Source organism: Nerophis ophidion, linkage group LG17, assembly GCF_033978795.1.
Source record: "Nerophis ophidion isolate RoL-2023_Sa linkage group LG17, RoL_Noph_v1.0, whole genome shotgun sequence".
Lineage (NCBI taxonomy): Eukaryota > Metazoa > Chordata > Actinopteri > Syngnathiformes > Syngnathidae > Nerophis > Nerophis ophidion.
In genome coordinates, this window is record NC_084627.1 from 51117428 (window position 1) to 51135165 (window position 17738).

At 42.0% G+C, this 17738-nt stretch overlaps 2 protein-coding genes across 3 annotated transcripts in view; both read right to left on the reverse strand.

The window, feature by feature from the left end:
* Positions 1–1410: 1410 nt before the first annotated feature.
* Positions 1411–15544, reverse strand: kcnv2a (potassium channel, subfamily V, member 2a). 2 transcript variants are annotated; one of them, XM_061877158.1, is made up of 10 exons: positions 15379–15544; positions 12827–13022; positions 12595–12720; positions 9963–10141; positions 9724–9895; positions 5177–5377; positions 4567–4821; positions 3155–3271; positions 2961–3086; positions 1411–2902 (listed from the first exon to the last, which is right to left on the reverse strand). In XM_061877158.1, the coding sequence occupies exons 2-10, from the start codon at positions 12962–12964 to the stop codon at positions 2603–2605; spliced, it is 1614 nt and encodes a 537-aa protein (XP_061733142.1). In that variant the 5' UTR covers positions 12965–13022; positions 15379–15544; the 3' UTR covers positions 1411–2602. The 2 variants fall into 2 exon arrangements, with proteins under 2 accessions (XP_061733142.1, XP_061733143.1); XM_061877159.1 differs by lacking the exon at positions 15379–15544 and having other exon boundaries at positions 4567–4806; positions 12827–13082.
* A 150-nt stretch (positions 15545–15694) lies between these two features.
* vldlr (very low density lipoprotein receptor) overlaps positions 15695–17738 on the reverse strand; it is a 43358-nt gene continuing 41314 nt past the window's right edge. Inside the window, exon 19 of the mRNA XM_061877155.1 lies at positions 15695–16541. Within this exon, the coding sequence (XP_061733139.1) occupies positions 16506–16541 (36 nt within the window). The 3' untranslated portion in view covers positions 15695–16505. The remainder of the gene's footprint in view (positions 16542–17738) is intronic.

Here is a 17738-nt window from a genome sequence, read left to right on the forward strand (position 1 = left end):
CTATCCCCAGGTGCATGTCTGGAGGTGGGGGGGGCCTATCCCCAGGTGCATGTCTGGAGGTGGGAGGGGCCTATCCCCAGGTGCATGTCTGGAGGTGGGAGGGGCCTATCCCCAGGTGCATGTCTGGAGGTGGGAGGGGCCTATCCCCAGGTGCATGTCTGGAGGTGGGAGGGGCCTATCCCCAGGTGCATGTCTGGAGGTGGGAGGGGCCTATCCCCAGGTGCATGTCTGGAGGTGGGAGGGGCCTATCCCCAGGTGCATGTCTGGAGGTGGGGGGGGCCTATCCCCAGGTGCATGTCTGGAGGTGGGGGGGGCCTATCCCCAGGTGCATGTCTGGAGGTGGGAGGGGCCTATCCCCAGGTGCATGTCTGGAGGTGGGGGGGGCCTATCCCCAGGTGCATGTCTGGAGGTGGGAGGGGCCTATCCCCAGGTGCATGTCTGGAGGTGGGAGGGGCCTATCCCCAGGTGCATGTCTGGAGGTGGGAGGGGCCTATCCCCAGGTGCATGTCTGGAGGTGGGAGGGGCCTATCCCCAGGTGCATGTCTGGAGGTGGGAGGGGCCTATCCCCAGGTGCATGTCTGGAGGTGGGAGGGGCCTATCCCCAGGTGCATGTCTGGAGGTGGGGGGGGCCTATCCCCAGGTGCATGTCTGGAGGTGGGGGGGGCCTATCCCCAGGTGCATGTCTGGAGGTGGGAGGGGCCTATCCCCAGGTGCATGTCTGGAGGTGGGGGGGCCTATCCCCAGGTGCATGTCTGGAGGTGGGAGGGGCCTATCCCCAGGTGCATGTCTGGAGGTGGGAGGGGCCGAAGTAGAACCCACACATTTACAGGTAAAACATGCAAACTCCACACAGAAAGATCCTGAGCCAAGGATTGAACTCCAAACTACTCACATTCATCCATTTTCTACCACTTGTCCCTTTTGGGGTCACTGAGCCCATCTCAGCTGCATTGGGACGGAAGGCAGGATACACCCTGGACAAGTCACCACCTCATCATTATATATAGAGGCCCATTGTAGCAATTACTTCTGACCACATGTCGGGGGGTCATCACTATTATGTTGTAGGTTAAGTTCTTGTACTGAGTTATTGTTGATCTATTGAGTTCATTTCCTTGAACCCAGTAAGCAGTTGTAAGTTGGTCAAAATCATTTATAGTTTAAATAAGGACATATTTTGATTTTCAGGCAAATTGATGCATTTTAAATATTTTGTTAGACTAAAATACAATGTTAGTTAATCTAATATTTTTCTTTGCCATTAAGGATATAATGTTCTGCAGAAGTGTACTTATAACAGTTTCATAGCCAAAATGTTTTCTTCTGAGTGAGGTATTAAATAAGAGTACCTGACCTAGAGGTGTAGTGGTGAAAACATGTTCACTAATCATTTGGTAAAATAAAAAACAATTTAAACAGGAGTTTACAATTTTTTTTATTTATTTGCAGCATAAATAATCTACAAACGTCACTGAAAATATTATATTTTTTGTCCAAGTCATAGTTGTCCTCTACAGGGTTGGTTGTCAGACTGACATCTCACCACTAGAGGGCGGCACTCTCCTTCAGGGGCACGATTGTCAGTTTTCACATCACACTTATATGTTTGGCCCCACAATTTTTTTATGCATTTTATTAGATGTTTTTCAAAAACTAAAATGTAAAAAAAAAAAAGCAAATTGCAATAATTTTACGTCAAAATTTAGTGTATTTTCCTGTAGATTGTTAAACAGTACTGCTGTTTCTATGGTTAAAAAAAAGAAAGAAAAAAAAAAAGGCAGTTAGAATTTGGTTAAACTGCTGTGGATTAGATTGATATTAGACTTAGACAAACTAATGATCCACAAGGGAAATTGTTCCACACAGTAGTTCAGTTACAAGGATGGAAAGGATAATGCAGGTATAAATAGTCTAAATATATTGATATAAAGTATAACATCCACGTAACATATGTACAGTATATTATATATACACTGATATAGAATGTTTATAATCATACCCCCAGGGATCAATAAAGTACTTTCTATTCTATTTTTAATATATAACAATTACCATGTACAATATTAAAGTAATATATATATATATATAAATATATATATATATAAAAAAACATAATTCTCGAGTCATAGGGCACCCGGACTATGCCTATTTGAGCTTTCACGTATGAGTCGCACAGGACTATATGGCGTATTTAAAAAGGAGTCATTATTTTCATAGTTTACCAAAGTCATACAAATACATTTTGAAAGATTTTTGAGTGCTGTGTCATGTTCTATATTTTTAAGGGAATAAGCGGTAGAAAATGGATGGATGGATGTTTACTCAAGTCATATTGCAGTTTACATGTATTTGTGTGACTGCCATCTACTGGTCACACTTATTACAACATGTACCAAATAAAATTGCTTCAAGGTCGGTAAGCACAACCAAAATTATTCAGGACATTCGGCGCAGTGTCAAGTTTTTCGGGGGGGGGTGTGTGTGTGTGTGTGTGTGTGTGTGTGTGTGTGTGTGTAAAAGTGTGCCTTAAGTCCAGAACACACATGATATGTTTTATCTTGCATCACCTAGTGGTTGTTTGTCATGGCTGCAGACATTTTCATCATGTTAGTTCTTCACTCTGCCACACGGTGGTCGGGATGCTCGACTGCACGGCGTCCTCGCAGCATTCGGCAAACTTCTTGGCCGCCCTGCGGGCGAAGTGCACGTTGCCTCGGGCCTTGGTGACGGCGGCACACTCGTGAGCCTTCAGCTTGCCGTAGTAGTCGGAGAACTTGTTGTAGAGGATGGAGATGGGCATGCCGTTGAGGATGATGCCAAAGGAGATGCACGCGAAGGCGAAGATGCGGCCCAGGCTGGTCTCCGGGAGCATGTCGCCGTATCCCACCGTGGAAATGCTCACCTGAGGCATGAAGGAGATGTCAGTCAGCGGGCGGCGACGTCGGCCAAAGTCAACTCACCGACGCCCACCACCAGGCCAGCGGCATGGAGGTGAAGTTGGTGTTGGGAAGCTCGTGCTCCACCGTGTACACCATGGCTGAAAACACCAAGATGCCCAAGCTGATGAACAGCAACAGACAGCCCACCTAAGAAAAAAAACAGGTGAGTTCCTGACGTCCTTTTGAAAGTGGCAGATGTCTTCCCAGCGTGAGACCTGCTGGTAACATTGTCTCAGCGTGAAGCCGAAGGCTCGGAGGCCCGTGGAGTGGCGAGCCAGCTTCAGGATCCTGAAGATTCGCATCAGACGCATGATCTTCAGAACTTGACCCAGCTGCAGAGAGGAAGACGGCCGCGAGCATCAAACACTTGGAGACAAACGGACAGAAGTGACGTACTTTTCTAGAATGTGAAGCATGCTGCAATTAGTACAAAACCAGTAAAGTTGGCACGTTGTGTAAATTGTAAGTAAAAATCGTTTTCAACCTAAATTCTATTGAATAAACTGCAAAGAAAAGATACTGGGAAACTGTTTTTCTTGCAATATTAGCTCATTTGGAATTTGATGCCTGCAACATGTCAAAAAAGCTGGCACAAGTGGCAAAAAAGACTGAGAAAGTTGAGGAATGCTCATCAAACGCTTATTTAGAACATCCCACAGGTGTGCAGGCTAATTGGGAACAGGTGGGTGCCATGATTGGCTATAAAAGCAGCTTCCATGAAATGCTCAGTCATTCACAAACAAAGATGCGGCGAGGGTCACCACTTTGTCGACAAATGTGAGAGCAAATTGTTGAAAAACATTTCTCAAGCTATTTCAAGGAATTTAAGGATTTCACCATCCAAGGTCTGTAATATCAAAATCTTCAGAAAATTGGGAGAAATCACTGCATGTACTTGACAATGCCTGTGACCTTCAATCCCTCAGGTGGCATTGAATCAAAAATTAACATCAGTGTTTAAAAGGATATCACCACATGGGCTCAGGAACACTTCAGAAATCCACTGTCAGTAAATACAGTTTGTTGCTACATCTGTAAGTGCAAGTTAAAACTCTATGCGACGCCAAAGCCATTTATCAACAACACCCAAAAATGTTGCCGGCTTCGTTGGGCCCGAGCTCATCAAAGATGGACTGATGCAAAGAGTAAGAGTGTGGTTTGACGAGTCCACATTTCAAATAGTTTTTGGAAACTAGTAGTAAGAGTGCGGGTACTAAACTGGCCTGCAATTAGTCCAGACTGTCTCCCATTAAAAATATGAGGTGTATTATGAAACCTAAAATACCACAACAGAGACTCCAGACTGTTGAACAACTTAAGCTGCACATCAAGCAAGAATGGGAAAGAATTCCACCTGAAAACTTCCAAAATAGGTCTCTTTAGTTCCCAAACGTTGACTGATTGTTGTTAAAAGGAAAGGCCAAGTAACACACTGGTAAAAATGCCCGTGTCAACTTTTTAGAAATATGTTGCTGCCATTAAATTTTAAGGGAATGATTATTTGAAAAGAATTAGCAAATCATTGTATTGTGTTTTTATTTACAATTTACTCAACTTGACTGGTTTTGTCCATTGTTGACATCCGATTGGCTGATAGTTTTAGTAGCAAAGAGCCAGAAGTTTTTACCTTTCCCACACGCGTCATGGTCTCAATGTCTCCAGCCTGCAGGTGTGCGTCCTCTTGGTCTAAGAACTCCAGTGCCGTCTGCAGGTAGTGTGGCAGGATGGCGATCAGGTCCACAGAGTTGAGGACGCTGCGTAGGAAAGACGGGATGTTGGGGGTGGACAGCAGGCGGAGGACGTACTCCAAGGTGAAGAAGCTGATGCAGAAAGTCTCCACACATTCGCCCTGGGACTTCCCACTGAGCTGCCCCGATGTGGTCTAGGAGAAGAAAACTACATTTTATTTCCTGTTTTGGTTGGAATGATATTGTCAGGGTCTCCTGAGTCTAAGTGATCCCTGGTGACGGGCCAGACTGAGGTCCGAGACCTCGCCCAGAGGTGGGACAGCAGGCCAAGGGAATAGTCTGCTGGTCAAAACTGATTGAAGGTGCAGAGAAATCCCTGCGTGGTTCAAAGACTTGGAATATTTGTGATCAGTTTTTCCAGACATATGGAAAACTGTGAAAGCATGCCAGGGATCTGACTAATTTGCTGACAAACATCGGGTTGGATCTACAGCTGGTTGTGTTGGGTTTAGTTAGCCGTATGTGATGTTGCTTGAAAAGTAAACTCACCGTGTACTGCATCTCCTCCACGGTGTTCAGCGTCATGGCAACCAGCGAAATCAGCACAAACATGGAGGACGTCACCGCTATCAGCTTGGCAGCAACGGAGGAGAAGGGCTTCTCCATCATGTTCCAGACTTTCCAGCGGGCGTGGCCAAAGACCATGTTGTGATACAAAGCCTCGTCCTCCTCCAACTCCACCATCTCCACCTGCAGGACACAGAAGACCACCACACACCTCACAAGACTTCTAGCACCATCCAGAACACTGAAGGTGCTCATTCCCGTCTTCAACTAAGAACTGGAACTGAACAGTCGCTCGAAGTCTGCGTTCCTCATTATGTTCAACGACCATCAGCCATGTTTTACATCTACAGTCCTCTGGAGGATTACCAACCTGTTCTCACTCTCCAGGACCAAAGACTAGGCTACTAAGCACCTGTGCTAAAACAAGAGGTTTATTTCTGATGCCACCACATTCACAACTCGGCCAAAGCAGAAGCTTTTAGTCACAGATAAAGTCCACAGAGCTTTTCTTCCATGTTGGGGCGGACATTTCCAAGATGGTTGAGATCCACAGAGCCTCTGACCGCTTATTCAAGTCATGATGGACTACAAACCTCTGCAGTAGCTCCTTTGGCCTCAAGATAGTTACATCTGAGGTGTAGGAAGGAACTATCACACATCTTTCCTCCTCAAAGTCATGACATTCTATTCCAACAGCGACTGACCTCATCAGGGCTGGAATGTAACCACGGCAACTGTGGCCAAAGTCTCGACCGCCCATGTGACTTTGTTGTAATGCCCGGAAATAAAATGACCAACAAACAGCAACAACATGTCAGGACCATCCTTGACTTTACTTGGACGCAACAGTAATATGATCCATCCATCCGTTTTCTACCGCTTATTCCCTTTTGGGGTCGCGGTGGTGCTGGAGCCTCTCTCAGCTGCATCCGGGCGGAAGGCAGGGTACACCCTGGACAAGTCGCCACCTCATCACAGGGCCAACACAGATAGACAGACAACATTCACACACGGGACCATTTAGTGTTGCCAATCAACCTATCCCCAGGTGCATGTCTTTGGAGGTGGGAGGGGCCTATCCCCAGGTGCATGTCTTTGGAGGTGGGAGGGGCCTATCCCCAGGTGCATGTCTTTGAAGGTGGGAGGGGCCTATCCCCAGGTGCATGTCTTTGAAGGTGGGAGGGGCCTATCCCCAGGTGCATGTCTTTGGAGGTGGGAGGAAGCTGGAGTAGAACCCACACATTCACGGGGAGAACATGCAAACTCCACACAGAGATCCCGAGCCCAGAATTGAACTCAGGACTACTCAGGACCTTGGTATCGTGAGGCACATGCAGTAACCCCTGTTCCTCCGTGCTGCTGGTAAAAGTAAAATGATAATTTGTGCTAAAATTCCAGACTGTTAGTAATAGTTTAATTTTATAAGTAGTAAAAAAAAGGTAATTTATTCATGCATATTGGCAACAGTTGGTCAGGTTCATGCACACTAGTGTCGTTAGTTTGATCTTCACGGTGGACAAACTACACTGACTTCACCCTGGAGATTTCCCCTTGTAGTAAACAGAAGCAAGCGCTCAGTTTAACAACATTTTCCTTTGCTTCTCGTTGGCGTTTAAGAGCACACTGCTGTGTTTGGATGGAGGCAAGTGTGGACAATATTGGGAGAAAAACACACTTGTCCCCATACTAAAAGTATACAGTGAAGGAGAAAACTATTTGATGTTGCTTTTATTTCCTGAAAGTGTTTCTCAGCTGCTGTGACAGTTGATGAGCTGAGGAAACATGCAGCAGGTGATGTGTGGTGAACATTGTCACAACTTAGTGGTTAGAGTCTCTGCCCTGAGATCAGTAGATGACCTTCCTGCTTGGCATTCAGCATCAAGGCTTGGAATTGGGGCTTAAATCATCAATAATTATTCCCGGGTGTGGCCACCACTGCTGCTCACTGCTCCCCTCACCTCTTAGGGGGTGATCAAGGGTGATGGGTCAAATGCAGAGAATAATTTTGCCACACCAAGTGTGTGTGTGTGACAATCATTGGTTCTTTACCTTGTTTATGAAGTCTTTAGTTTGCTGACTGGGATGTTCACTCGTCTTTTAACTGCAAACTGCATCAATGTTCAAATAGCATCAATACTAACTATAATGTTTTGTCATCTCATCAACTTGAACTCTGGCTGTGAAGATTGTGTATTCGATGTGAGAAAGGTCACTTTTGTTGGCCAAACTTGTACTGAACTACAAGACATTGAAGAACAAAGCATGTTCATTAGACTTCATCTTCATTAGACAAACTTTGAGTTTATTAATATCAAAAAGTAAACGCCATGTTTTGACATTTGTGTTTGAGTCATGTCACAAAGGTGTTACTTTAAAAAACCTTCATGTGAAACATCATTGTTAGTTTTACTGTGTGAAGTTATTAGGAAAGAAATAATGATCTCAGTGTCCGCGCCTCCCAAGGAGTATTTTACAAACTTAACAACCTCACCACTTTCTGGACCAACAACAAGACCAACCTGGGTCATGCTATTCATGCACAGCTTTTATGATTGTTATGATCTGTATTTTACATGTTATTTTTTATTTTTAATTAATCTCCAAGAGTGGTACAACACTGTAATTGAGCACAAAGCTGCTAGCATCTTGAGGCCGAGGACATGTGGGATGAGAAGATGTGCTTGAAAGTGTGCCAAGAAGATGCCTTTTCTCCACACACCATCTGGCAAGACCAGCACTGATTTAGGTCACATAGTCAGCACGCAGATTAGGTAAAAAGGACTAAAGAATGCAGCAGGATTAGATGAGATGACATTTTGTAGTCACAGAGTCTGCATAATTCAGTTTAATGTTGGGATGAAGTTCCATTTTAAATGTTATTTTTGCTGAATTAGCAGCGCCATTACTCAGAGTGGTGTCCAGTTTCTTTGGGGCATCCCTCATCTCTTCCCCTAGCACTTACATTTCAGTTGATGCTACAACGTGTATTGATGAGAAACATCGCTAATATTTTTGGGACATAAGTAATAAGGGATAACAATAATAATTTGTTACATTTGTTGTGCCAGGTAAACCACGCACACACTACCAGATTTCAAATATTTTCTTACACCAGCTTGGGAGCCAAACAGGTGTGTTTGTAACACACTGCCTCAAGGTAATGTTGCAATGTTCCATGCCAACAAAGAAAGTATGTCTGATAGCAAGCATCCAAAAGTATGGTTCCATTTTTTAAAAATTAGCAAAATGCTCATTTGCATACTGATTAGCATTACTGATTTTACATGGCGATTTAATTTGGTAATGAAATCTACAACTTAGGCAGTACGGCGTCACAGGGGTTAGTGCATGTGCCTCACAATACAAAGGTCCTGGGTTCGATCCTGTGCTAGGGAACTTTCTGTGGAGTTTGCATGTTCTCCCCGTGACAACTTGGGTTCCCTTTAAGTACTCCGGCTTCCTCCCACCTCCAGAGACATGCACCTGGGGATAGGCCCCTCCCACCTCCAAAGACATGCACCTGGGGATAGGCCCCTCCCACCTCCAAAGATATGCACCTGGGGATAGGCCCCTCCCACCTCCAAAGACATGCACCAGGGGATAGGCCCCTCCCACCTCCAAAGACATGCACCTGGGGATAGGCCCCTCCCACCTCCAAAGACATGCACCTGGGGATAGGCCCCTCCCACCTCCAAAGACATGCACCTGGGGATAGGCCCCTCCCACCTCCAAAGACATGCACCTGGGGATAGGCCCCTCCCACCTCCAAAGACATGCACCTGGGGATAGGCCCCTCCCACCTCCAAAGACATGCACCTGGGGATAGGCCCCTCCCACCTCCAAAGACATGCACCTGGGGATAGGCCCCTCCCACCTCCAAAGACATGCACCTGGGGATAGGCCCCTCCCACTTCCAAAGACATGCACCTGGGGATAGGTTGATTGGCAACACTAAATGGTCCCTAGTGTGTGAATGTTGTCTGTCTGTTGGCCCTGTGATGAGGTGGCTACTCGTCCAGGGTGTACGCCACCTTTCGCCCAAATGCAGCTGAGATGGGCTCCAGCCCCCTCTGCAGCCCCAAAAGGGACAAGCGGTAGAAAATGGATGGATGGAACTACAACATAGATGTACATGGTCTAACAGCTCCAGTTTGTTAAGTACAATACTTACAGTATAAACTCTTAAACACACCAAGACTTAAAAGACAAGACTGGCACATTGAAATCAATGGCAAAGACTACTTCCTGACTACAATAACACATCCAGGACAAACTGAAATTAATGCATACTTGCAAATGAAACCCAGAAGTGTAAAGAAACAAGATATGACAACTAGTTATCAGCTCAGAGTTGAATGTTAAGGACATTAACACTGATTGAAACTTGTATTAGTAGATTACAGTACAGTACAGTACATATTCCCTACAACGGACCACTAAATGGTGACGCCACAATTAAGTTTTTCAACTTAAGTCGGGGTCCACGTTCATCAATTCATGGGATAATGAATGATATTAAAAACACCCACCTCGGCCATCAGCTGCTTCTGTATCTTCAGTTGCTCGTTGAGCTCGTCTTGTCTCTCCTCAAAGGAGATGCGACAGCAGCGTTGGCTGTTCTTGATGCGGACTCCCCAGTAGTTGATCTCCTCCAGGAAATTGTGGGGGCAAAGTTCCTCTTTAATGCACAACACCCCGGTCCTGATTGAATGAACAATCCCAGAGTTAAGGGCTGGATTTTTGCTTTGTTCCATCAAATTTGTGTTACCGATAAAAGTTAAAGATGTAGTGGAAAATAGTGGGGTCGCGGTCAAAGAAGAACTCTTTACTGTGAACCATGTAGTCGTCACACAGGTCCAACTTCTTGCAGTGGTCAGTGTACACGGCCAGGCGGCCTATCCGGGTTTTTGGATACCTGGCAGCTAACCTGTAGGGCAGACTGTACACCTGAATAGAAGAAAGCAATACAATACATTAGAAATATTTTCAAATGAGATCATTTTAACTCCTTGTCACATGCATTTTGATAGAACTGCAATATTTGAAGTATTTATTCAACCCCATCAACATCTTCCACAGAGGGAGCAGACTAGTCCACATTTGCTTTGGGACATTAAAGTACATCCTTCATGTGTGCTGTGGGGAAAAGTCAAGGATTAAAAAGTCCAGGAGCTTCATCTATTTATCTTTCTTTTGCATCAAACTGGCATCAAACTAATATTCTTTGCAGGACATATAGGTTCTTAAATATAGGGTGAGGAACACCCAAAGGATGGATCTCAGGCATCTATTTCAGAATCCTCCCTGGGGGGGGGGGATGGCCCCGCGGTAGACCTCTCAGTTTCCCTCCAGGGGAGCTGGAGAGTTGCATCCTTGAGGAGACTGCTGCCCCCGAACAAGCAGGAGCAAATACATAAAGCGTTCCTAAATGCTTCAACACTTCTCAGAAAAATGAGTGGCCAGAAGCATGAAATGCTCTCTAACGTGATTTGCATCAATCTGATCCTTAGTTTGTTTGGACAGCAAAATCCTTCATAAGTTAAAGCTTGATTGTGATATTTTAGGGCTTTCAATAAAAATTGTGTTTGACTATGCTTGGATGTTAATTGAACATGTGATGGTCAAGAACGTCTGTCCTCAATGTCTACTAAACACTATCGAGCCTCTCGAAGAAAAAAATAATCTCCTGTGCTTGCATTGTTTGACTGTATGAACTGTTCACATCACACAAAGGATAAATGTTTATTTTCAGTTCTTTTAAGGGTCATCAAGAAGGGGGAAGAGTGCAAGACAACAATGCAAGACGACAACAATGCAAGACAACAGCGGCCCACACGGCAGTCAAAGAAAGCACAAGTTTGAAGCAACCACCTCGTTAAAGGTTTGTTATATTTTTAATATACTTTACTCGTTTAGTATTTCCCATTGAAGTATTATCTTATGTTTGTATCTTCATTTTGAAAACAAAATCCAGTAAGTAAATTATAATTTGTCAGGAAAGGTACTATTATGTCTCCACTCTTTATATTGTGCACACGTATCAAAAGCACATAACAGGACAAAAATCAAGTATGGTGATCCATTGATTTTTTACCGCTTGTCCCTGTGTTGCAGAGTGTGCAGGAACCTATCCCAGATGTACTCGGGTGGAAGTCTCCACCTCATTGCAGGGCCAACAGAGACAACATTCACACACTAGGGACAGTTTAGTGTTGCTGATCATCTCATCCCCAAGTGCATGTCTGGAGGTGGGAGGGGCCTATCCCCAGGTGCAGGTCTTTGGAGGTGGGAAGAAAGTCAGACGATGGAGAAAACCCACGCAAGGAAAAATATGCAAACCCCATAGTGAAAGACTGCGACTCAGGGGCTCAAACCCAGGACCTTCGTGTTGTGAGGCACACACAAACCCCTTTACCTCCATGCCCAAAATACGGTGATGTAATTGTTAGTTTGTTAAATGGATGTACAGTCTCAGGTGTCGAGATGTCGGGTTTTAGTTAGTTTACATGAACGCCTCCTCGCAAGACGTAAAGTTAAATCATGAAATGCAAACTCAGAGCAAAAACGATGCATATTTAACCAGGAGAGGCTTGATACTAATTTCCTTGACCCAGCCACACAAATAAGTTGTAGACCTCCATGCTTTTCCAAGTTTATCAGTTTTGTCGTGTAAAATGACATTGGCACAGAAGATAGTTCCAATATGTCAGGGAACTCAGACGGAAAATCATCAACATCCCTTTGATAAAAAGTATAGGGACAGGGCTGGGCGATATGGCCTTTTATTAATATCTCAATATTTTTAGGCCACTTCACGAGATATATATATATATATATATATCTATCACCCCATATTTGTTCCCACTACCACACCTTAAATTGGAGTCTTTAATCTCGTTATATGCAAATATGACAAGTTCATTCTATTCCATATCTTGATATTTTGCCTTAGCCTTGAATGAACACTTGATGCATATAATGACAGCAGTATGATGATTCTATGTGTCTACATTCATACATTTTTCATACTTTAATGCTCATTTAGACACAAGAAAGTGGAAAATGCCCACAACTAAAAGCAAATGCGTGAGAACATATACATTAATATCACAATAGTCATTTTCTATATCGGACAGAGACAAACCCGCGATATATCAAGTATATCGATATCGCTCAGCCTTATTTCATTGCGTAGTAGCTGCTTTTTGCAGGAAGATCTCAGCCCCTTGAGTACTACTTTTGCTGCACAACAGCCATCATAGCTTGGTTGACCTCCACTTTTTTCCCCCCCGACTTAAAGGAAGAAGTCAGGTGTTGGAATACAAGTCATTTTAACACTGATCAGGACAATCTAGACTTCATCCTAAAATGTATGATGGAAGTGATAAAAAACAACTTACTGTTCCACCAACGTTGATGTTAAGTGTGAAGTGCTTTGCAGGCGACGGCAGCATGCCAGTTAAGGATGCATCTTCTTCCTCTTCGTCATCCTCGGCATAAAGATCATACATGTCTCTGCCCAAGTCCTTTACAAAGAGTAAAACAGGCAACTGACAGCTAAATAAAAACTCCCACAAGCAAAATAAGCCAACTTGAAATACAAATAACCTGAAAGTAAATGAAAAGTCTGACCTGCATAGAATTCCATGGCTTCACAAAGATCTTCGTGAGATCCAAGAAGTCCTCCAGTTCTCTGAAGGTCGCAGTGCGGCTGCCGTGCTTGTAGCCTGGGAATAAACTCCCACTGCGAGCTCTCAGGTGTTGCAACATCTTTGAAGGCTGTCCAACTAGCAAACTCAATTGGTATAAAGCAGGTAAGGCCAGTTCCCTAAAAAAAAGCAGTTTTACATATCAGCATTCCAGTCATCAGACACAAAAGGAAGAAGACAAGCAGTATTTCTGATTGCTGCAGATGATCTGAGTGTTTTAGATGGTATTATCCTTTCTTAATCCCTGCCCCCCCTACTTATACCGGCACTCTACTTGACATATGCAGTGGACTGGGACAGCACGAGATGCCCAACATGGAATTTTAATATACTGCACATAAAAACAATGGACCATAAAATAATGACAAATTCAACACAGGTCAATATTTTTCATGCACAGCACAAAAGCCATGGAGCTTTGTGGTTATGCAAAGATGAAAACTGATACAAGAAACTACAAAGTAAAGTTTCACTATATGGTCAAGGCTCAGGGAAAAAAAAAGAAAAAAAATCACATAAGGTTAATTTTATCAAACGCTGAATTTCCTTGAACTCTCTAAAAAAAACGGTATTCAAATGACATGACTCCGCTGTACCAAAAGTTAAGTTGATTTTCTTTGAGTAGACTCATTTTGCATTGTTATAGCAGATGTAATGGAAATATAGAAAGACATTCCTAATTAAATTCACCATTTTGGAGCAGTCAGAAGGTTTGAGCTCATAAACACATGACAAAAAAGGCAATAGCTTTCAAAACCCTGACATAGCATCCAAAGAGCTCAGTTGGAAGTTAAAGGAGTCATATATCATTTCATGTCAAGTCATTGAATGACCCTGATGGATCAAAAAGGTATTAATAAATCATATTCTTTTCAAATACTTTTAACTGATAATTATATTAGCCCGGATATGCTCATTTCAAAATTAGATTTACAACCCCGAAATCTTCTCTTCATTTTGATGTGGCGCCCTCCACAGTTTGACCAATTAGAAAGTCCGTGAGTGTTACATCTTCGTCTGGAAACTACCACTGGGAAAGTTACTAAACATGTCAGACGTTAGTACATCTAAGGAGGAGTCGTTACGATTTTCAACTTATTTATGACAAAGCCGGGAACACAACTAGGATTTAAATCAGGGATGCTTGTGAAATATGGAGATGATCGAAGGTGGAGAAGATGTTTCCTCAGACACCAAACTCGCTAATTTCCTCAAAACGTAAATGCCTTACTTGCCTTTTACTTGTAATAAATTGTCCAATAGTCTCTGATCTTGACCAACAAAACTGATCTGTTGACAGCAATCAGAGAAAGATTGATGAAGAGTAGTTTGTCACTCATTAAGTCAAAGCCTCGGAGACTGCAAGCAATGATAAAAGCCAGAGGTGGTGCAAAAAAGTAATGTGTTTCATGATTCAATATTTGTTTCTACAGGATTGTGTGATTCCATACATTTATTCACTCCACTTGATCTAAAAAGTGAAAACGTCACTACCAGTTCAGATTTATTTTAGTGTTTCTTAAAGCCAGATAATTTTGTAGAGGAAAGAAAAATTTAACTGAATGAACATCCTCCAAGTCTGGGGATTCAATAAATTTTTTTGGGGTTGTAAAACTGTCTAAATGCAATTTGTCGTTAAAAGTTTGTACAAGTTACGGTATTCATAATAATGCCCTCACATATTAAGTTGATGGAATTCTTACTAAAAATTGGCATAAGTTGAAACCCAGAAAACATATGCAAAAAAAAAAAGATTTATCAAAGTACGTAAGAGCACACTCCAAGCACATGTTTTATTTGGAATTATTCGCAGATAAAAGACCGCGCTCCTTTAAAAATTGACAAATGATATTGAATGTAGTCATGTGCCTGAGATCTGACCAATCAAGATTCAGTAGAAGGTGCAGCAATCCAAAGGGTTGAAATGGTGATAAAATGCTTTGGGCTCTGAAAACTGCACACAAGCTTAAATAAATGGAAAGATTCAGAAGAGGTCACAAAGATGAATGAACATGGCCAAAACAGACGAGCACTGGAAATAAAAAGCAATGCTGCACCCTGTTTGAAAATAAATAAATAAGTCACTGCAATGATACATTAAATCTGTTGTATTTGGTTTGAAATATTTCCATTTTAAACATGCCAGCAATATCAGAAAAGAATACAAGAGTTTGACTGCTGTTAGAGGACTAATTTTATGATAACAGAAGGACTTCACCGTCCCAGTTGCCATTAATTAAAAACCACCGGCTGCTGGTAGCAAATTGATCACCTACATAAAATTAATAAACTTACTCAAATATGTAAATGACTCCTTAAATGCAAATGGCAAAAAAGTCCATTTTGTGTCCTTGCCTGGATTGTTTGACAACGTTGAAATGAAACATCAAAGCCCAAGCAAACAACCACCTGAGTGTCAGCAAAGTATCCACAACCTCTTCAAACATGCATCACTTTACCAGACTGGATACATACCGCTACTTCTTTTTGTGGGTATGCAAGCTTAGCCAGAGAATAAGAAGAGTGAGCAGGAAGGATCAGCGTTGCAAAGTCTTTGCAGATGTGAGCTAGTCTCTCACATCTAAAAAGTAGAGTCAGTAATCAGTCTCGTGGCGAAAAAAAACAAAGTACTTTTATTTATTTATGTTTACTCTGTCTCGTCGGCATGTTGTTCCTCTTCCCCCAGTGTCCATGATTACATGAACGTGTGTTACAGCAAACTACAAGACCTGGTCACCTAGAGCCAGCAACAAAACAAGCACACCGAGTCAAGAAGCCATGAGTGGAACAATTATCTCATTTGGATTTTAATTGGAAATCCTTTCCCCCACACACACACACAAATACAGAGCTTTCAAGTATTTAAACCACTGTACAAGGATAGAAAAGTTCCACATCCACAGCACAAATACAAAATAGTTTACCAAATTTTTTTTTCCTTTCCGTTAAATAAATTTGAAATTTAACCCCAATTATAGCAAAAGATTTCATGTCAAATGTATACAATCTTATTTACAGAGAACATTTCATCAGAAAGTGCATTGAATAAAATCCTGATTGACAATCAAGTCTCTGAGATGACAGCTTAAAATGTCCCAGGTTGACAAATGCTGAACAGGTGGTGACTCGGAACTTGCCAAACACTAAAGTGGCAGAAACAAAAATGATCAAGTTGACGAACTCTAGCAGAAATGAAAACATGGTTTGAGCCTCCAGGGTTGAAAGATGTTATCAAATTGTAGAAGCTGCCCAGCAGACTTAAGTGAGAGAGGGATTAAGCATCTATCCAGCTGACCAAAAAAAACCTTTCAAAAGCTGAGAACAAAAGACCAAACTGGAGAAACTAACTCTTGACATCTGCTGCAAACATTAAGTCACAGATTACAAGAAGCTCAAACACAAGATTGGAGGAAAAAAGAAAGTCCAAGTATTTACATAATAAATAACATTTCTTTCCCCACAGATAATACATAATGCACTTGAAGGTGCGCATGGTGGTCGTGAGAGCCAGGAGGCTGTTGGACAACCGTCGGCATGGAAACGAGGAGGCGCCATTGCTGCCATTAACAAAAAGGAAAAAAAAAAAAAATACACCAAGAAGGTCACGATAAATCATCTTCTGTGCTCACTATTGAAATCTGAAGAAAAGGAGACAGAGAGAGACAAATTATTAAAAACCATGCACCAAATAAACTACAACATGCAATTTAATGACATCCTGGCATATTCTCAACTGATGAGTGGATCTTTGTCTGGAAGAGAAGACCATTGTCTTTCAAACAGCTCTTTGAGGACAGAGTTGCAGTTTACTCAAATACAAAAATATCAAATACACATTTTTCACAATGTTTTAAGTTTAGATTGTGATTTTGATCAATGCATGAATCAGTAGTTTGAAATATTCAAAGCTGAACTGAATCCATTTTACGAGCTGTCAATCTAGGAAATACATTCTTGAAATGTTTTATTGTAGGATGGCCAAGTTGTAAAATAAAGGATGGCAAGATGCTGACATTTGAACCCCTGCTGAGTTTGAAAATGTACCTCCTTAAAAGACAACCTACATTCTTTAATTTAACAGAAAAATAAAGGTTATAAGCAATGGTTTATTATTGTATGATACAATATAATTTAAGAGTGTGCTTATAAGAAGAATTGCTTGTTTTTTGGGACAAATCTGTCACTCAGTTCTAGAGTATGTGAGGAAAGTGACCATGCTGTGACTTCTAAAGAACAGTTGCCTTATTGTCATCAGTTATATTTGTGTAAACATTTGTTGATGCTCACAACATTTGTTGATGCTCAGTTATATTTGTGTAAACATTTGTTGATGCTCACAACATTTGTTGATGCTCAGTTATATTTGTGTAAACATTTGTTGATGCTCACAACATTTGTTGATGCTCAGTTATATTTGTGTAAACATTTGTTGATGCTCACAACATTTGTTGATGCTCAGTTATATTTGTGTAAACATTTGTTGATGCTCACAATTATATTTGTGTAAACATTTGTTGATGCTCACAATTATATTTGTGTAAACATTTGTTGATGCTCAGTTATATTTGTGTAAACATTTGTTAATGCACAGTTATATTTGTGTAAACATTTGTTAATGCTCAGTTATATTTGTGTAAACATTTGTTGATGCTCACAACAGTTATATTTGTGTAAACATTTGTTGATGCTCACAGTTATATTTGTGTAAACATTTGTTAATGCTCAGTTATATTTGTGTAAACATTTGTTGATGCTCACAACAGTTATATTTGTGTAAACATTTGTTGATGCTCACAACAGTTATATTTGTGTAAACATTTGTTGATGCTCACAAA

Bases quoted from the DNA above. Each gene is read 5' to 3' on its own strand.
- kcnv2a (XM_061877158.1), bottom strand. From the start codon at position 12,964: ATGTTGCAACACCTGAGAGCTCGCAGTGGGAGTTTATTCCCAGGCTAC. The intron at 10,142-12,594 runs GTAAGTTGTTTT...TCTTCTATTCAG, and splicing joins ACATCAACGTTGGTGGAACA to GTGTACAGTCTGCCCTACAG. The intron at 3,272-4,566 runs GTAAAAACTTCT...TCCTCTCTGCAG, and splicing joins CCATGACGCGTGTGGGAAAG to CTGGGTCAAGTTCTGAAGAT.